The 21,414-nt window shown below is 43.4% G+C and overlaps 1 protein-coding gene across 2 annotated transcripts in view; it reads left to right on the top strand.

Annotated features, from left to right (window-relative positions):
• Positions 1-21,414, top strand: part of ETV6 (ETS variant transcription factor 6) — a 121,835-nt gene that overhangs the window by 83,969 nt on the left and 16,452 nt on the right. For both annotated transcript variants that reach the window (XM_033148249.1, XM_033148250.1), the window contains exons 3-4: positions 15,405-15,569; positions 16,720-16,854. In XM_033148249.1, coding sequence (XP_033004140.1) covers positions 15,405-15,569; positions 16,720-16,854 — 300 coding nt within the window. The remainder of the gene's footprint in view (positions 1-15,404; positions 15,570-16,719; positions 16,855-21,414) is intronic.

Below are 21,414 nucleotides of genomic sequence, written 5' to 3'. Positions count from 1 at the left end.
TGTTATTGTTGTTGTTGTTGTTATTTCATATTGATTTACATTGCCTCAAAACTTACACTTTTCATTGAGGTCAGGTCTCCACATAGACATAGTTCTGCCAGTACCTTGTGCTCTGTTTTGTTCTTCAAAGCTAGCACTACATCCAGGTGAGTAGGGTTGCAAACTGACCAGGAAAACAACGGCCTGGATTATTTTTTGTCTTTGCCTTAGTTGCTTAAAAACCAGAATTTGACTTAGTCAAGTGGGATTTTAACACAAAGCCATGATTTGTGTAGCCTAAGCACAGCCCAGATTGCGCATAACACCAACCCAAGCCACAAAGGCACAAGGCAAGAGCAGCTATGACTAATCTGTGAGACAACTCGTGGCTTGTTAAAACAAACTCTGGGTTATCATTATGTGTAATGCAGCCAGGTATTCCCTATCATTTTTGAAAGTTTTCATTTAAAAGTTTTATAATGCATACAACATTTTCTCCCTTACCCCACAACTTCCATTTAGTATATATGCTTGTGGTGAGTAACCCATTAAGGATATTCACTTCAGTTCTAGCTCACTGTTTCACATGATGCTTTATGGGAAAATACAATGCACAGCAGTTCCCTCTACTCGCCCCTGGCTTAAGCCAAAGCAGTAGGATGGGGTGGTGGCAGAGCAATATAGCAACTGGATGTCTCTGTGTACAACTCCATCTTCCAGAGCCCTAGAATCCAATCTCAGGTTCAGACACTTTTAATTTCAAGCACCAATCATGGGAAGAAGTAGACAGTGTTTGCTGCTAATTCTGTCTGTGTATTGTGGCTCTTCCCCTTCCTCATTCCACCATCTGGCTGTAGCCCTGTACCAGAATTTTTGCAATCAAAAAGTGGCAGCCATAATTGTACTTACTTCATTAAGACAGTTATATCCTGAAGTTCAGTAGCAATAACCTCCAAGGCAGCTGTCAAACTATTAAAACAAACACAGAAGACTCCAGTGCAATATCAAATCATGCAGCCCTGATTTGCATACCACATTTCATTCAGAGAATGATGAAAAACATTAACAAACTTTAATAAACACAACAATAAACTTGTCCCCAAGTAAGTGGCTTCATGACTGCAGTGTAAAGCACTAGCAGACATATCAATGTTAATGAAGTCATCCACCCAAATATGTGTCTTTAAGGTAAAGGTAAAGGACTGTGGGTTAAACCACAGAGCCTAGGGCTTGCTGATCAGAAGGTCGGCGGTTCGCATCCCGCGACGGGGTGAGCTCCTGTTGCTTGGTCCCAGCTCCTGCCCACCTAGCAGTTTGAAAGCATGTCAAAGTGCAAGTAGATAAATAGGTACCGCTCCAGCAGGAAGGTAAACTGCGTTTCCGTGCGCTTCTCTGGTTCTCCAGAAGCGGCTTTGTCATGCTAGCCACATGACCCAGAAGCTGTACGCCGGCTCCCTCGGCCAGTTGAGCGCCGCAACCCCAGAATCGGACACGGCTGGACCTAATGGTCAGGGGTCCCTTTACCTTTACCTTTAAAGGACCCCTGGACCAGTCGAATTTGACAATGGGGTGCAGCACTCATCTCGCTTCAGGCCAAGGGAGCTGGCATTTGTCTGCAGACAGCTTTCCAGGTCATGTGGCCAGCAAGACTAAACCACTTCTGGTGCAACAGAACAGAAAGGCTGGGGACAACTGGGAAGGTGGCAGAGCCAGACCCCCAAACAAGTGTCACTCGCTGCCTCTCGCACTTGTCACCTGCTGCCACCGTTGCCACTGGCACTGGCACCTCTGTTGCCCTACCAATGATGCCCCAAGGAGGTGGGGGAGCTATTTTCTGTTTTGCCTCAAGTGGCAAAGTGTCCTGGGCCAGCCCTGCTCTGAAGGTGATCTTAAGGAGGGACAGGATCATATTGGGGTTAGGGGAACAGAAGGCTTCCCTTCCCAAACTTTTTAGACAGTCTGGAATGGTTGTTTCTGGAAAGAAACTGGAAGACATTTAAAATTTTATTTAACACCATTGAAATGTGTTCAGATCAGCAAGTACTTGTAAACAGGTTGGCTGCTGTGTTCCGACTGGTTGACGCTTCTGAAGGTATTTTCATGTATAGTGCTCTGTGGGAACATGGTATGGATATTAACCAGAGGATAGATAATTGTAGCAAGCCTGTCTCTGCCTGGGAAGGACTGCAGATAGTGCAGTGAACCACAGTGATGAAAGATGTGTCACGCCATACCTGCCACCTTGGCATCAAGAGTTGGCTAAATTTGAGCACGTCTTAGCTGCAAACATTTGAGGGGGAGTGAAACCCCACCCCAAAGAGGGACTAAGCCTCCATTTATTAGCCTTCATTCAGTTCAGTACCAGCTTGGCACCCATTTTAACATGTAGTAAATTACATGGTACGCTGCTCACATGTAACAACTAAAAAGACATGTAGGGGACAATTAGACTCTCCCTCTGCACATCATGGGAGAAGAAAGGCAGACCAGTCATGTAACCCACTTGCAAGCTCTCTGTTTATTCTTACTTAAGTAGATATGCACCGAAACAAATGTAAGGTGGTGATAAAAGCTAAGAGGAATGTCTGTTGGACCACAGGAAATTTCCTGCGCAGGAAGAGATCTTTGGAACTTCCTGTGGAGGAGGAGTGCATTGTGGGTCTGTTGGCAGGAGCCTCTTTACCACAGCTGCAGTTAACTGGATGGAGGGGAGGGGGTGGCAGGAGGGAAGGATCATTATCAGATGTCTGCTATGATACAATCCAGAAATAGAATTTGAACTATGTAGTTGTGTGTGTGTTTTATATATATATATTTCCCTTCTCAGTGTTGCAGGGACAAGCATTCAATCAAAGTTGTGGATTTGTGGTGAAAGTTGCTCATATGCAGGAAGTGAAAAACTGGCTCCTAGCTGCAGCTGGATTCTTCTCTACGTGTGAAAGATCCAAAGGCTGTAAAGGTTTTATTTCTGCCACATCGTAGTCTGTTAAAGACTGCTTTTCAGGCAACTTCACACTTCTGGCCCTCAAGAAATGAATTGGGGTATTCCTACTTTATCCGTTCCTCAGTGGTTGTGCTGTCGTCCCCTTTGCACAGCAAGGCAAGGCACTTGAAAATATATACTTGTGCCCATGGTATCTAAATTATGTGCCAAGGAAATAATATTTTGCAACCTATATAAATTATACAAATGGTTTTGCTACTCAGGGGAGGAGCAAAGAGGAGAATGCAGCCTTGGCCCCTGGATCTTTTATTCAATAATTTCTCAGATATTTTTCATGCATAAGGACTAGAGTTGTTGCTATTTGAATGAAAGGTGAGGTTCTTGAGGAACTCTATTCTGTAACCAGACCATTCTGTGTCTATTGTGCACATGCAGATGCTTAAATTCCTGCAGGCTACTATAGTCTACTTCCCCTATCTTACTTTTGGCAAAGTAGGCACACGTGATTTACGTGGAGAGGAAGGTGCACAGCAATGACTCACCATTGCAATCATACTCTCTGCCCCCAGGCAGCAAAATGGAGCAGCGGGGAGAGCTCCTTCAGGAAGTGGGAAGGGTTGGCTTGGACACCTATGGCGGGATGTAAGAAAGTGCTGCATGTGGCCCACGGATTTTTAATTTTTATTCTACAACATTTATATCATGCTTGATTGTAATAAAACCTCTCAGTGGCTTACAATATGATTAAAATGATTAAATTATTAAATTATTAGTAAAAGACAGGTATTTTAGAAATGTTCCAAAGGTTATTAAGATCAATGCTGTAGCAGCAAAAAGGGATTAAGACACATACCAGCACTCTGCATGTCTGGATAGGCTTGCCAAAATAAGACTGTAAGTAGGCGCTGAAAGTAGTACAATGAAGGCACTTGCCTGATTTCAGTACCCAAACAGTTCCCGTGTGCAGGTGCTGCCACAACTAACAGATCCATTTCTTGCAAGCACCTGTAACAAGTGTCGGTTCCACAGACTGAAGCAGTCCAGTGAGCATAAATAGGGCAAGGCAACCCTGCAAGGCTGCACATGTACACCTTCATTACTGCCTTTGAACTTCCAGGGCTAGAGTGGGCATTCTTTGAACTGGGTATGCCTGCACATTTGTACTTGGAGACAGAGCTGTAGCTGGGTGATCTTGCACCCCTGGCAGAACCATCCAGATTGCACCCCCTAGCTCTTCTTTCCGCCTGCCCGCGAACCCCGCTCCCATTTCAATTCACCCTCTATTAAAAACCTTTTCTTATGAGGCAATAATCAATAATCTTATTTATAGAGAGAGTGCCACAACCCCAGAGTCGTCCGCGACTGGACCTAATGGTCAGGGGTCCCTTTACCTTTTTGTGGGCATATTTTTAGCTGAATTTGTGCCCCACTTTGCCACCCTTTAGCTACGACCCTGCTTGGAGAAGAGAGCTACTGAGTTCAATGTGACTTACTTCCAAATAAGTGCGAAAACCTATACCCACTTACCTGGATGTAAGACCCATTAAGCTCAATGGGACTTACTTTTGAGTAGACGTTTATATATGATTGTGTTATTTCTACCAGAAGGTAAAATATTAGTTTCTTATATTTTTTTTTATCAGTGCAGTGAGCTGCTTTGGGAATGTTTCTTTGCACTGTAGGACAAACTGCACCTGCCCAACTGCCATTGAATATCACTGCAGCACAAAAAATTAAGTAGCTATCTGTTAATAATTCCAATTCCCATTCAGTCTGGTGGGATAAAGATATAGTTATAAATTGTTTCCTAAGCTATCAAGACAACTGATGCTTCCCTTCATGCCTGCCTTACCTGTGCTATCCCTGGAATAGTAAACGTTCATGTGACCAGGGTCTGATCCAATAAATTAAAACAATAATTCTTCATTTCCAAAACAGTTTAATGCTGCCTCAGCCTCCTCACCAAAAGAACTTAAATGCTGTTTCAGCTTTTCACTTGCTGTTTCTATTATACTGTGGAACTTGTTTGCCAGATAAGCACTTCCCCACAGGAAATTTCCCATGACGGAAAATGCTGGGGAAACTTCCTGTCAGAGAGGATGCTGGAGGGGGCAGATAATAGAAGCATTCTAAACCTCAGACCACAGTAACTAAGGAGGAGGGGGGGTCAGAATAACTTGTGGGAGGAAAGAACAAAAACTAGCTAATCTGGATGAGCATATAACAAGAGATGTTACGTTGGAAGCCAGATGTTCTGAATTCTCTTCCAGACGTGCCTTCTCTCTGGAAAATTGTTTCCACTGATGTATGGTGTTTTCAGACATCCAGGCATTTGCAGCCTAAGAGATCCCAGGGCCAGAGCACAACATCGTATTATACCCAATGGCAGAAGGTGTCTTGAGTCCATCTTAATTCAGCCAGCACAGTTCCAAATGTGAACAGCCTCCTGAGGCTTGCTATGGGTTGGTTGACATAGGAGCCCTAAACAAGATTCCACATGGTCAGAAGCCTCTGGGTGGTTGTAGCAGCTGTTGGTTTCCACAGAGGACCCCGTCCAGCCTTATTAAAGGATTGCTCTGCACTCAGTCCACCTTCCCTGTTGGTCTTTACTTTTGCAAAATGGACATTGTCAAGCAGATTGAGCTGTAAATATAATGAGAGTGATCTGGAAGGGGATTCTCTATTGGAGACTGTTGGCATTAACCTTTGATCACTTGACTGAGAAAAAGCACAAGAGCCATAGCTACAGGGGTGCTAGCCCTGTTTTTTGCCCCGGGTGAAGCCTCCAGAGCGGCACCATTGAGGCTCCCACTGTGTGTGTGCATGTACGCAGATGCACATGGGAGATGCCAAGCTGGGTCTTTGACCTGGGTGAAATAATGCCTAGTTTTGCCCCTGCTCTGGGCCACATTATTATGGGGAAATACTGAGCCTCAGTTCCACTAAACGTGCAAGATAGTAAAGCTAATTGCAGTCATCGTTTGCATGGAAAAATAGAATTGGGAAAGAAATATAGTAAAAGATGCCTAAAGTGTAATTTAGCAAGCGGAAACAATACTCTGTGAACTTCTGGACTTCCTTTTTTATTTTCTTCTTAAAAGCAGCCATGAGTGACCCTGGATTAGATAACTACAGGGAGAGGGTTGGCCCTTGCCGCACAACATTTTCCTGGTTTAATTTCCCCCCAAAGGTATCATTTGTTCCACATGTCAAGTACCAACACCTCAGGTAAACATGGAAGGCGAAGAAGCTTTTTAAAAATCTCCCTCTTTCCCAGCCTCGTGGCTCCCATAAAATGCCACTTCTCTTACACATTCTGATATTATGTATTCACACTTCCCATGTTTCTTTTCTCTATTTATGTTTATTAACTAGGGATGTGCTAAACAGCTAAATGTGTCTGTGATTCTAAGAGACCAACTAAGTTTGTTCTTGGTATGAGCTTTCGTGTGCATGCATACAGCTCATACCAAGAACAAACTTAGTTGGTCTCTAAGGTGCTACTGGAAGGAATTTTTTCTTTTTTCTTTTGTTTTGACTATGGCAGACCAACACAGCTACCTACCTGTAACTGATAATCAGAGGCGTCCTCCCTGTAGGGCTCAGTGGCGGGCTGCACCAGAGCGCCCGCCCAGCAGGGGCGCATTGAGGTGGCACACGTAGCTGCCCACCCGCCCACCTCGCCCGCTTCGCTCCTTTCCCAGCGGCGGTGAGGTGGCAGCGACTGCTGCGGAGCTGCCTCCGTAGAGTGGCGGCGCCCCCACCATAGCTGTCAAGTTTCGGATTTGAAAGTAAGGGATCAGCAGCCTCACCTATCCCGGGACAGTCACATGGCAGTGGTGGGCGGAGCCAGAAGCAAAAGTGGGCGGCACTGGTGTGAACACGCGCAGTAGGCTTACTGTATTTTGGAAACGCTGCCCGTGGGCTACGATGCCTGTAAGCGCGGGAAATGGCTCCTGCTTGCTTTGAGGCTGCAAGGAGGCAAGGTCTTCCCAGTCCCTGGCCAGCAGGGGGAGGGAGAGGAGCTGCTTCCTTCGAAAAAACGGGAAATTAAAGGGATATAAAAAATAAGGGATAGCAGCGGGAAACTGCTTGAAATAAGGGAGATTCCCGGGGAAAACGGGATACTTGACAGCACTGGCCCCCACTCAGCCCAGCCACCTGAAGCCGTGCGCTCCTCAGAAGTAATACATAATGCAGCATCTCTCAATATTTTTGTAGGGGAAAAATATGGGATAAATAAATATCTCTTTTTTAATGGCTATGGAAGCAAGGGGGAAGGAAGCAAGTGTTAAAAACAACAGCAGTAACAGTGAAAGCCGATACAGCTCTACTCAAAAGTAAGCTCCATTAACAGTGGGACTTGCTCCCAGGTAAGGATTGCAGCCTAAAGAACCTAGGGTGCTTTTTTTTTAAGTGTTTTAATACATTGTCATTAACATGGTGTTTTATTTTTTAGCTTCAGGTGATTTTTTTCCTTTGAAAACTCTTCTGCATCTAAAACAGAAGTTACAAACACCCAAGGCTGTATTCAAAGCTTAGTCATCCAAAAGAACAGAATTTGATTCTAAAAGAATAGTGTGGCTTGAGAGCATTAAAAAAACAACAACAACAAAAACCACCCTGGAGGATTGTATTTTCTATTTTCAATACTATTCTTGGAGTGAATGATTCCCTGGCTCCCAGTGGCTCAAAGGGGCAGGGGAACCTGGTATATACCAGCCCCACAAGTCAGCCTTCAGGTGTTGTTGAGCTACAACTCCCATCATCCCTGACCACTGGTCCTAGTAGCTAGGGACGATGGGAGTTGTGGTGCAACAATATCTGGGGATTCGAGTTTGAGAAAGGCACACATCTGTTTATGCACACACACATATATTCACAGTTCTCTTTTCTGACCCCATTTAAAAACATTCTCATTTAGACAAACCTACCCAGATGCTTAGAAAGTTGAGGTAATTTTAATCAGTTTTAGTATTTTTACTTTTTGTACATTTTAAAGCAGTGCACTTAGATGCACAACCATCCAAATTCTTAGCTCTTAGCCCCTGAAGCTTCCAATGAATAAAAAATGGCCATTGCTAATTGGAGTGAAGGCAGTTGGAGGAAAGTACATTTTCATGTTGGGCTTTCATGGTAGAAAGCTGTGGGGATGGGATTCCATGCATCCCTAGATTTTTTTTCTGGTCTGTTCAGGTCTAATAATAATTTAGTGTAAACATTGTGGGCTATAGTTCACAAAAAAGCACATATTACAAGACTGTTGGCTTTGCAGCAGTACAGTAGGCTTAATGGAATTTGTCACTATTTTGTCCTTGCTATTGTAGTATTTCCCCCATAGGATCATATATTACAGTATTGGGAACAGGTAGGTTCCTTAGCTGTAGATCCTGGCCCTTTAAAAAACATTGCTTAATTTCAGAAAAGAGAACGTATTTTCCCTTTGTTGAGCAATTTTAATGTGAGGAGGGGTTTAAGAGGGATAGGAATTTAGCTTCCTTCTTCCAGGCCACCCCCCCCCCACACACACTCCTTTTCCTTAAATTGGTGACATGGTCAACTTTCATGAATCTGCAGGCGATCACTGCCCAGTGAGCTAATTTAGAGTCCTGCTTGTACACCTGATCAGCAAATGCAAGCCGTGTGTTATGTCAGCAGGTCAGCAGGGTTGGTGGAACATGGGATTTTCACTCTGGTTCCAGAAAGGGGCTGTCACTGCTTCCAGGAAGCAGCACTTGGCCCTGCTTCTGGAGAGTTGGGAGATTTATTTCCTCATAGCAAGGACTCTGAGTCTGAACATTCTTCTCAAGTGTTTTAATCAATACACTTTTCTCGCATCTTATAAATGGAGTCCATTTAAATAGAGAGGGGATTTATTTATTGCTAGTTTTATTGATTGTGACATTATCCAGCGTTGTGACCCTATGAGAAGCAACATGGCTAAAATTTTAAGACATCAAAACAAGTAAAATGTCCAGTGGGAAAAGGGAAATTGGTCTTAATCAGGAAGTTAAGCCACTTTAGTCCTAGAAATTGGAGAAAATAAAAACTGTAGAGTGAGGATGGTCAGCCTCAGAGATTTAATAAATGAAAAAATAAATTATAATAGAGACTGACATAAGATTTAGTAGTGTTTGGGAATGATAAGCACAACAAAGGCAGAACTTGATGAGTGACAGGTGGAGCCTGTAAAAATCTAATGGAATTTGGAGGGGATGGGAAACACTAGGAGAAACATGGAGTAGAGCTAATGTAGAAACCTGGTAGCTTATTGCTAGAGACTAGTGGTCTAAGAGTGGAGCCTAAAAAATATGGATTTTATCAGTTTTTCAGATCTCAGTATCTTATATGACCAGTTAATGAACTCCTGATAGTTACATATAAACATTCAGAAATACACCAACAATCTGTGTGATTGTGTGATACATTCTTTGTGCCTGAAACCATAACTTAAGTTTCCTAGTTGTCATGATGACTGGTAAATTTTTTGAAATGCAGCTTTGATGTGCAAGACCTGAAAGTTCTGAAACACAGAAGACCAATAGCAAAGCTTACATTTTATTTTGTTAGCAAGCCCTTACTGTAAAATGTATTCTCTTGAATGGGGATGGGGGTTGACTCATAATTTTGAGCATCTGTGGCTGGCAAAACAGCCCACTTTCCTTTATCCTGATCTTCTGTTCTGAAATGCCCCCTGCCCTTTCTTCCCGGCTTTAATTTCAAGGCTGGTATGTTTTTGCCAGGATTGCGTGGTTGGACAGAGCCTTGATGCTGTAATTAGAGCTGGTTGCTCCCTTCCCCCCCCCACCCCTTTTTATGATGTGCAGGACTTGCCTTCGGGTATTATAGTTTCCTAGCTGCTTTCCATTCCCCTACCCACTAGAAATGCATTCTACCCCCGCCCGCCCCCTCACACAGAAGCGTTCCAGTTAAATAACTTTCTTCTTCTTCCTCCACCCTGTGGAAATGTCCTGCAGCACCACAGAGCAGTTGTATAGGGTGTGGTGTGGTGGGGAAGTAATCCTCTTGGAGGTACTATTGGAATTCCTTATATTGTAACCACAAGCTTCACCTTGTAGCCATGAATAGTTAACATTCTCCCATTCCACCTGTGGCCATGCCCTACTTTAAAAATAAGAAGATATGAAGTGAGAAGGAAAAGTACAGAGCATGTACAGAGCGACCTCTGCCCCCATTAGCATCCTCCTTCCAAGGAAGACACTGGCAGCATCCTTAGCACACAGACCAATTTAAAAACAAAACAAAATTATCATCTAAAATCAACAGAAAAAACCAAAGTTGAGTGCGGAGTTTAGCATTAATGTGATCTAGAAGTAAAGCAGCAAGCTGGAGAGAGTCAGAAAAACATTTGAGAGCAATGTTTGATTTCTGTTTGAATCCAACGCAGTGGCTATGGGAGAAGCAAGAGTCTTTTGGGCTGTTGATACTGCAAATCCCTCCATTGTAGATTCAGGTTGTATATATGCAGACACGGAGGAAGCCTCCTCGCCACCCGGGGCGATGAATGGAGGCACCCCCTAGGGGCGGGGCATTGTGACGTTGCGTCGTGATGGAGTGCACACATGCGAAATGTCACGCTTGCGCACTCCATCGCTGGGCCCCCGCCACCGCTGCTGCGCACGATCGGCAGCTCCACACAAGCTGCCTTTTCACTCAGCGGGTTTGCAAAGTCGCCGCAGAAGCGGCTGTGCTGGCCCAGACAGAGTGCACACAGATGGGCAGGGTATAAATACGGTAATAATTTGTTGTTGTTGTTGTTGTCGTTGTTGTTGTTATCACCATGCTTTGATTGTGTGTCTCCAGATAGGCTAATGTTAATAGGTTTTGATGGACTAACCCCAATGGCATTAACGATATATTGGAACTGTAAATGGAAGTGTCAGACATATATTTTTAAGAGCTGGATAAAATTGTTAATTGTTAACTCATCAGTTAATAATATATATAAAAGAAGGTTCTGTAATAAATTGGGTAGATCTCCTGGAAATGTATAAAGGTAAAGGGACCCCTGACCGTTAGGTCCAGTCGTGTCCGACTCTGGGGTTGCGGCGCTCATCTCGTGTTACTGGCCGAGGGAGCCGGCGTACAGCTTCTGGGTCATGTGCCCAGCATGACTAAGCCGCTTCTGGTGAACCAGAGCAGCGCATGGAAACGCCGTTTACCTTCCTGCCGGAGCGTTACCTATTTATCTACTTGCACTTTGACATGCTTTTGAACTGCTAGGTGGGAAGGAGCTGGGACCGAGCAACGGGAGCTCACACCATTGCAGGGATTCGAACCACCAACCTTCTGATCAGCAAGCCGTAGGCTCTGTGGTTTAGGCCCACAGCGCCACCCGCATTCGGTATATGAACACATCAATTTAAATACATTTAGCTTCATTTTTGTGTGATTGATTATTTAATGGTTACCATTGCTGCATAGATATTTAGGTGTAAATATGAATGTAGACAAGGATTTCAGTCTAGGTATTGTATATGGCACATACCGGTAACTTTAATGATAAAATTTTGGTAAAGGAGCAGGATTGTTTCTTTTCAAAGACTATTCCTAACATAATTGGAAATATGAGTATGAAAAAAGGAAAATAAAAGGTTTATGAAAAATTATTTTAAAGTAGTAGGCAATGTCTTGTAAGAATCATAAAAAGGAAGTAAGAACAGTTGTTGAGGAATTGTATTTAGAATTGGTGGAACATTTTGAGGGGTTTCAGGAATGATTAGAGTTAAAAATAGAGCATATAAAAGAAAAAATGGAAGAAAATATTATTTGGAAAGGTTGCCGAAATGGGCATATATTACAATAAACAAACTAATGTTACATATAGTTAATGCAATTAAAGAGATTAAAGAGAATTGGGGGAAACTAGCACAACAGGTTTCATAGAGGTTATAAGGATAAAGTGCAATAATGCTTGATAGCTGAGGATAGGCAATGTGTGGAAGTGTTGAAATGCAGAATAGAGGACAATTTAGGCAGGAAGACAGGAATAAAAATGGCGTTTTTAAAGAGGAAGTTGAGAGAGAGAATTTAGTATTGTAGAAAGAAGAATTGTCTGCAATAATATTTTGGTCTCTCTCTCTATATGGCTGCAAACAGAATCAGTTCAGAAAAGACAAGACAGCAGAAGTGACAGGTGTTAAAGTAATGTTTTGAGATTTAAGATCTAGAGATGTAATAATGGTATACAATGCAAGTAGAAATCATATGGCACCTGGTGCATTACAATTGCGCAGCAGACAAAAAACCACTAAGTGGTCCACCAAGACCCTTGGCACTTGTCCAATGGTCCCCGGTGGGGAGGCGTTTGGAGATCACTGCCCTGAATAAGCACAGAGGTGCATATTAAAGAATTCACAATATCAAGAGAAGGTATTAAAGATTTTATGTCATGGGTTCATTCACCAGAAGTAAACATTAACAAGAAACAGGACATAAATATAGAGCAGGTAAGAAAAGCCACAAAACATTCTGAGAGTGGAAAATATCCAGGTCCACATAGAGTCACACACACACACACACACACACACACACACATACTGACAATATAGAAACACCATTAATGGAGGCTTTAAACTAAATTTAAACTGGAAATCTGCCCTAGAAATGGAAAATAAGAATCATATCTGTATTATATTAAAAAGGGAGAATAATGAAGATCCAATGTTGTACAGACCGTCTGCCCTATTGAATTTTAATTGTGAATTTTTAACCTCCATAGGGTAACAGACAGGGGCGTACGAAGTGGGGGGCGGGCGGAGGGGGCTGCCCGCCCTGTGTGCCACTGGGGGGGGGTGACAAGATGGCCCCTGCCTCCCCCCAGCTGTAGAGCGGCTGCACAGTCCGTAAGGGCGCCACTCGTGCGTTGTCCATACGGGTGTCCGTACGGGCTGCCGCTCACATGGCTGCCTCGCATGCGCACTCTGTACGGGCTGCCGCACATGCGCAGTTCACCCCACCCCTCAGCGTCTTGCCCCGGGTGCCAGAGAGGGTTCCTCCACGACTGGTAACAGAAAAATGTGTGCATAAAGATCAAAGAGGTTTTATTAAGTGACGAGCTATAATAATGAGTTTAAGAAGGGAATTAAATATTATGCTTATGATCTCTTGGTTTCTGGATGAAGAGTAAGCTTATGACAGGTTCAAGTGGGGGTTTATGAAGGATTTTTTTTTTCTTTTGGAAAATCCTTTTCCGTGCCCTTAAGCAAAGCAAAAAGACTGATACTGATGAATTGGAAAAATAAAAATGCAGCTCCCATCTACAATAGGATTGTAGACTTATACAAATTCGCAACATATGAACAACTTGCATATAAATGCAGACTTGCCATGGATAAATTCAATGATATTTTGAATCCATTCTTACAAATACTGTAGTAGGTTAAGATCTGGTGAAGTACAATAACAACCTTGTAAAATATACAGTTTTTGGTTTTTCCCTCTCTCCCCCCCCCTTTGTTTTCCCTTCTACACGGGTTCTGTTTCTCTTTTTCTTTTTCTCTCTTATTTACATCTCACCATATTTAGTGCACATATAATTATGTACTTTTTGAGCTGTCAATAAAGATGTTTAAATAAATATATATTTCTGTAAGCTGATAGATACAGAATTATGGTTGGGGTGAGATTTAATGACTTAGGTTTCCCAATGTTATATCCTAGTAGTGTGGTAAGACAAAGGTTGTCTGCTGTCAGAGGCATTGTTTGTGCTGTCACTGGAATCTCTAGTGCAATTGCTAAGACAAAGTAAGACAATAAAAGGCATAAGAATAGCAGAAATGGAACATAAAATCAGATTTCACTGTGATGATATGGGAGTTTTTTTATTTCACTACACAGAATCAGCCAAAATAAATTGGGAAAATGAAACAGGAGCATAGATGGCTGGATTAAAAATCATTATAACAAAACATGAATTATTACCAGCAAATGTATATTATGATGAGATTGAATATGAGAGTTGCATAAAAGAATTTAGCTGGTGTAGCAGAGTAAAATATTCATGTCTCAAAATCACAGATTACCTAACAGAACTACTCAAAGATAATTAGCTCCCAGCAAGATATGGCATAACAGATCCAACAAGAATTTGCTGCCAAGGAGTGTGGTGGAGTCTCCTTCTTTGGAGGTCTTTAAGCGGAAGCTTGACAGCCATCTGTCAGGAATGCTTTGATGGTGTTTCCTGCTTGGCAGGGGGTTGGACTGGATGGCCCTTGGGGTCTCTTCCAACTCTAGGATTCTATGATTCTAAGATGTAGAATCCTGGAAAAATGTGGGGGGAGCAATAAGCCTAATTAAGATGAATGTTTTAACAAGAATAATGTGTTTTCTGCATAACATTCCCATGTTTTTTACATCACAAATTGTAAAAGAATGGCATAGAATATCAACGTTTATGTGGCTAGGAAAAAAGGGAAGCGTTTCAAAGGTTATAATGAGAGGGGATCACTGGAAGGGAGGACTGTGGAGTCCTGATTTTGAATTTTATTTTGAAGCAGATATTTTAAATGTATTATGGATGGTCAAAAGAATCAGAATGAAATAATACAGGGGATGGAGTTATATACTAAATATTGGACTTAAAACATGGGATAAACACAGAGCATACCTCGCTTCCAACATATGTGATATACTCAGTGCTTTTTTCTTAAAAAAAAGTTTAAGGGTACTTTCATTTTCCTACTCATATTGAAATATTGCCCCTCAATGAGGCCAATCTTAGATTCACAAAAAGTTTAGGGGTATGCGTACCCCTGCATCCCCCCAGGAAAAAAGCACTGGATATACTGTGTTTTTATCCCATATTGTAATTCCAATATTTACTACTGTTTTCCATAGTGTTTGATTATTTCATTCATGATTTAAAAGCTTTAGGAGTCACCGTGGATTCCTGGGGTAAGAGTGTTATTGCCCTGGTGTCCTTGCTTGTGGGGCTCCCCACTGTGGGAAACCGAATGCTGGACTAGGGAGGCCTTCAATCGGATGCTGCTGGTCTTTTCTTATTTCCTTCTGACGCCATTGTTGCTGGAGGGGAAACTTTCTTCTTTTCTTGAAAAGATAGTTTCTGTACCATCGTAGAAGGCACAAAATGTGATACAGATGCCCAGGTTAGGAATATGCAGTGTTTTTTCATATATATGTGTGTGTGTGTGTGTGTGTGTGTGTGTGTGTGTGTGTGTGTGTTTGGGGTACTCTCATTTTGACTCAAGAAAATCACCATTTTATAGTTCAAATTGAGAAAAATAAATACAGTAAATAGACAAAAGTACAAAGATTTACAAAATGTTTAGGGGTATGCATCTCCACCCCCCCGAAAAAAGCACTGGGGATTTGTATAACCCCATAACATGATGCTCAGCAAATAGTGAAATCCCTGCGTCAGATTCTCCCTGGTATTTTCTGGAATATTTTTATTTTTGTTTCAGTTTTTCAGTGTGTGATTATTCAATCATTTCTGTAGGCTTGCAGCCCATTTACTGGAGCAGAGATGATGTAGCCCATTGGCTGAAGTGGGCTGAAAAGGAGTTCTCATTAAGACCCATTGACAGCAACACTTTTGAGATGAATGGCAAAGCGCTCTTGCTTTTAACCAAAGAGGATTTTCGATACAGGTCTCCACATTCGGGTGAGTACTAAGAAAAAGGGAAGGAAATACATAATGTGGCCTCATTCATATGCAGTGCTAAGCCAAAGTATGGGTCAACATGAATGAGAAAGCATGTGGGTATTCTTAACACCAATCACAGCTGCTTTGTTCCTCCTCTGGACTTGCTAAAGTTGTGGTACCCAGAACCACAACATGGTTTGACTTTGCTATATCCAAACCTTGGTTTAGTGCTTGTGGTTTGTCTAGAGTGAGATTTGAACTTAATGCTAAACCGAAACAGGACTTAGGTATGGATAGCACAACAGGAGTGAAGCCCCTGTGCATTTTGCTGTGAGTACTCGCACACTAGGTCATTCACGCTTAGCCAGGATTTGGCCTACCAAATTGTGTAGGACTGGTACACAAAAGCCCTCTGGGTATTTGTTTTGTGTCTCTTGCTTGGGACATAGCAACCACACCACTTGGGATAAGGGCAAGGGGGCTGAAGTAAATTCTGAGAGCAGTGGGAAGCAGTGGGGCCTGCAATCACCCATCTTGAAGTCCTGGGCAGGTTTGTGCAGGTGAAGGTGGTCCTTCAAGTACCCTGGTCCCAAGCTGTTGAAGGGCTCTAACGTTCTCGTAGATGAGAGCTGCATTTCAAAAGCTAGATGTCATGGAAAGATGTTCTTCTGTCTAATGCAGAGGTGGCAACTTCTGAGGGAGAAGGGGGGGGGGTGTCAAGCATGACGTCAGGCCATTGGGAGGAGCCAGGGGGCAGAGCCGAATGTGGCAGCAGCGTGGCTTCAGGGGCTGGTGACTCCTCCTACTGCTGCTGCTGCTGTCGCTGTCACTGGCAGGGGGCTGCTTTGACCATCTCCTTCCTTCCATGGCGGGGAGGAGGAGAAGGAGTTGACCCCTGAAGGGTGCTGTGCTCAGCTCCGCATTTGGCCTCCTCCACTCCCTCTGAATGTTGGGGGGGGGCAGCCTCTCACAAAAGAATCAGGGGAGGCCAAAGGGCTCGGCTCCTAGGAAATGGCATCCCTGCTTTAATGTAATAGTTTTCTATGGTGCAGAATTTTTTTTTTTGTATGGGGAAATATTTCATCCTGTGTAGTTGCAGTCCAAAGTGGCCCAAACATCGGGTAACCATGTATCTTTCATTCACTTGCGTGGTCTGTTTGTCTTTTAGGTGATGTGCTATACGAGCTTCTTCAGCATATCTTGAAGCAAAGGAATTCTCATGTGCTGTTTTCACCTTTCTTCCATCCTGGGAACTCTATCCATGCTCAGCCAGATGTCATGTTACATCAAAACCATGATGAAGGTAGCAACAAATATCTCTTTGTTTGTTTGCTTCTTTACAATCAGTGTTAGCTGTGGGCTTTGTGTGGAATGAAATAGGATATTTGGGGGGATGTGAAAACGAACCCTTACATTATGACCATGGTTGTGGCTGCATATTTAGAGCACTCCTCTAAAAATGAACTCAGAATTGCTCCATACAGTTAGAAAATACGTTACTAAGGAGACCAAAAAAGGCCAGAGTTTGAAGTACCAACGCTAAACTTTGTTTTATTTTTGTCATAATATGCAAAGAAGGCTTACAGCCAGATCCTGAGTCTAACTTTGTTGTCAAAAGAGTGTTTAGCTCTACAGAGTATACCTATTTGCTTCACTTACACGGTGTGGAATGTCAGGCTGATACACCTGCATCAAACACAAGTGTGTGTGTGGCAACCACTACATAATGTGTGAATTGGCCTTTTATCATGGGTGTCCGTTGTGCTTCAGTTTCCTTTCTCATGAAGTTTCTATTTAAAGAAAGCAAAACATTATTTTGGCAGTGGCCCATTTTGTTGTTGTTCAGTTGTGTCCAACTCTTCGTGACCCCATGGACCAGAGCACGCCAGGCACCCCTATCCTCCACGGCCTCCCGCAGTTTGGCCAAACTCATGCCAGTCGCTTCGAGAACACTCTCCAACCATCTCATCCTCTGTCGTCCCCTTCTCCTTGTGCCCTCCATCTTTCCCAACATCAGGGTCTTTTCCAGGGAGTCTTCTCTTCTCATGAGGTGGCCAAAGTACTGGAGCCTCAACTTCAGGATCTGTCCTTCCAGTGAGCACTCGGGCCTGATTTCTTTAAGGATGGATAGGTTTGATCTTCTTGCAGTCCATGGGACTCTCAAGAGTCTCCTCTAGCACCAAAAGCATCAAGTCTTCTCTTCTCATGAAGTGGCCATAAGTACTGGAGCCTCAACTTCAGGATCTGTCCTTCTAGTGAGCACTCAGGGCTGATGGAAACATGATCTGCATGCAGAACTCTGCAGAATCAGTACCTGGCTCCTCCAGTTAAAATGGACCTGGGGTAAAAGGACTGGGAAAGAACTGCTGTAAGATGGGCATTAAGGGTGGAAAAAATTCCCCCAAAGATACCAACTGTATCCAGTAGAGATTTTGCCCACCACAATCCATCCTTCTGTGCAATGCACAACCTCAGGTGTATTTCAAGGCACCTTTTAGTTCATGTGGTAAGATGTTGAGTCCCCCAGTAGGCCTGGCTGGTGCATCTTGTGAACTAGATATGTGGTCTAAAAATTGAATTGGAAACATGCGGGCTTTGGGGGCGTAATGCCAAATCATACTTTGGAATTGGAAGCACAAACGTATGTCTCACATGCTTCCTGTTTCCTTCATGCATGACAATGACCAAGTCCTGTTCCTGGTTTTCAGCAAAATGTAGTTGTGCTGTTTCATCCAAACTGCATGTTTCACATTTCCCTTTATGCCAAGATTGTAAACCACTATGATTTTCTGGAAACCAGGAACAGAAGTTGCAAATCTCTCTGTGGGAGGAGGAGGACACAAACCCAAGGCTCCTTGGGGTGCATTCTCATGAGAAACAGGAACATTACGTTGGAACCATAAGGCTTGATTCTCTAACTAACTATTCCAAAGTTCTGCTATTCAAAATTGTGTTTTAGGTTGTGCCATCTTAGTTCTTGAAAACTTGGAGCTCCTTTCTGTGCCACAAAGACTGGACACTCCACTGCTCCCCTGTACAGTACATCCTGTACTTGTTCAAAGAAGAGATGATCAGCTGATGTATTCATTAGGGAACTCCCTGCCTCATCTTATTTATCACTTTTTATCCTACAGAGCTATGGACATACACGGTTCCCCCTTTCTGAATTGTATCCTCACAATAACTCTGTGAGGTGAGTTAGGCTGGATCAAGCTCCCCAAGAGAGCTCTATTTCTGAGGAAGGATGTCATTGTGATGCCAGGTCATCCTTGTTTAAGTTCAATACCCCTATGCCCCTTAGGCTCTCTTACCAACTGGTATCTTGATCCCCTTCCCTGTTCTTTCAGGGTATGGGCTACATCAGAGGTACGTGCATGACTGGAACTGGCAGCCAATTACCTGGCATCACAATGACATTGGTAACTGTTTGCTCATGCAGTTTGTGACCAAACCATGCAGGCAAAGACAAAAACACCAATGATCAACAGATTGTCTGGTTTTGCAAATTACAGTGTGCAGGCAACTTCACAAGAAGCCGATCTTTGAGATTGCGTATCTCCATGCACAACGCTTCATAAGACCTGATGATCATCTGAGCTTGCAAGACCAGGTGCACAGTGCCTGATTTCAACCATGTGGACAGAAGCCTGTCACCTTTGATGGACACCTGATCAAGGGCACCTGTCATTGGAGTTTGCAATGTCAAGTGCAGAACACTTTGCAGAAGACTTGTAGGCACCCCACAAGCTCAGCCCAGTTGTGTCTTTACCTTCTCCATCCCTGATGTTATATATGGGCACAGCTTAGCCAACACAGTCTCACTGGCCAAATGTGGTTCCCATAAGCCACAGGTTCCCCCCCACTGCTGTACACAAAACATGTGGTGGCTGGATTTCAAGGACTGCACGTTGTTCAGCTTCTTCTATGGACACAACCCATAAGAAGGAAGACTGGTTTTTGTTCTAAGGTACAATCTACCCTGCCTGTGTGATGTCAGATAGGAACGCTAAGACCAAGAGGTGCTGGCTAGTTCTGCAGCATCAGGTGTGCCATGGCACCTTCTGCTTCAATGGAGTCCAGGGTATTTTTTGCCTCCAGTCCCTTATATCCATTCCATACTCTACCCTTGTTTTATTGTATTCTCCAAGTGCTTGGTGAATACTTTTGCTCTTTGATCCTTTCCCCTCAGCTTTTCTTCCAAGCACTAAAATAAAGCTTTCGCATATGCTTTTTTTTTAAGGCACCTCTTGGTAGAAATTAAAAGCTGAGGAGGAGCATTTTCTTTTAATTATGGATTACTTCCAGCCACAGACTCTGGGCAGTGAGGGAAGCCCTTTGTGCCAAGTCTTCACAGGCAGGTAATGAGGGCTTCTTGTGTACTTTGAGTCACTTGTGCTGCCTCTTTCCTGTTGGTGGAAGAACTCACACAGCTAAATATAGCCCTGCACTGCCTGTTGGGTTTGTTGTTGGGTTTAATTCTTCATTGGGTTCTGTGGTATGTATCTGCTCCAACCAGCTCACTGTGAATGGCCATATGAGGGAAAGGGCCTGGCAATCATTCTCCAGGCGATGTTTACAATTCAGTCTTGAGTGTGGTTTCTGTTTCTCTCCAGAGTGTTGTGTGCAGCAGAAAGGAACTGTTGGTGCACTGGAAGAACTAAATTGCTGAAAAACCTCAAGGGTTTTGTGCTTCTAATTCCTAGGCATGGTTTGCCATTATGTCCAAACAGCCCCAAAAACCCACCTACAAAGGAGACTGCTGGCTGCGTCTCTGCACAATTTACTGCTCTGGCCTTGCCTCCTTCCCATCAGCCTCAGTGAGGAAGGGGGAATAATTTCTGTATCTGGAAAGATCCAGTGAGCCAGCCACACCTAATATGAAGACAAATTACATGCCCTTATAGGAGATGTCCTGTTGCAATTTTTCCAGCCAGGAGGGGCACTGTGGATTAGGGATTCAATGCAGAAATACAGAAAGTGGGCTCTTCTGCAGAGGAAGGGTTAACTGGGAGGAGTATTGTTTTGGTCGATTGCTATGTTGTGTGTGTGTTTTTGTTTTTTTATCTAATAAACCGTCCTGTTTATTAGAGGGCAGTATATAAATTTAAGAAATAATAATGATAGCATTTACATGTGCATTAAAAAATACATTTTAGGCTTATGATGGAAGCGTGTATCCAGTTTTAACTGAGGATAAGATAGTTCCTTAGCTGTTACGCAGAACCTACAGACCACAGGCTGTTCCATTTCTGTGGTGCACAGCCATGTTTTCAACGAGCACTTTGGCTGATAACTGGCAGTCCACTGGGCCCTCCCTGGCGCTCCTGCCAAGTGTCAGGAGCCAGCGCAGCTGTCGCTGAAGATGGCAACACACAAGCTGTGTGTTCCCTAATTCAGATCTTTTTTAATGCAGAAAAAGAAACACATTCTTTTGAAATGTAACCCTTGCATTGTCTTAAAGGTGTAAATGTTTAATGTTATGTCTCTCTGTTGGACTGCATGCAGGAATTGTGTCAAATGACCATGGCTTCTCATGCAATGTGCAGTGTCTGAGTGAATGGGCTCCGTGAGCCCTGGGAAGCCGTGCGTCTAGATGGCACCAACTTCATTGCAGAGCCTGATCATTCATGACAGGAATTGGCAGAATTCCAATGTCTTCCAGAGGTTGATGTGTGAGCCACCTTTTCTTCTGATGCTGCTCATACCTTCCTTATGAGAGCACATCAGAGAACCCTATCTTGCCATCACTTTACTATCACTTCCTGACAGAAGGGCAGAGTTTTAAGGAGATGTGAGATCAACTGAAGTGATTTTGCATTTATTTCCATGCATACGGCAAATAACAGGTAGTGGGTGCACATGT

The sequence above is a fragment of the Lacerta agilis genome, chromosome 5, assembly GCF_009819535.1.
Source record: "Lacerta agilis isolate rLacAgi1 chromosome 5, rLacAgi1.pri, whole genome shotgun sequence".
Lineage (NCBI taxonomy): Eukaryota > Metazoa > Chordata > Lepidosauria > Squamata > Lacertidae > Lacerta > Lacerta agilis.
Note: the sequence above shows the minus strand (reverse complement) of the source record. Positions and strands in the feature narration are given on the sequence as shown.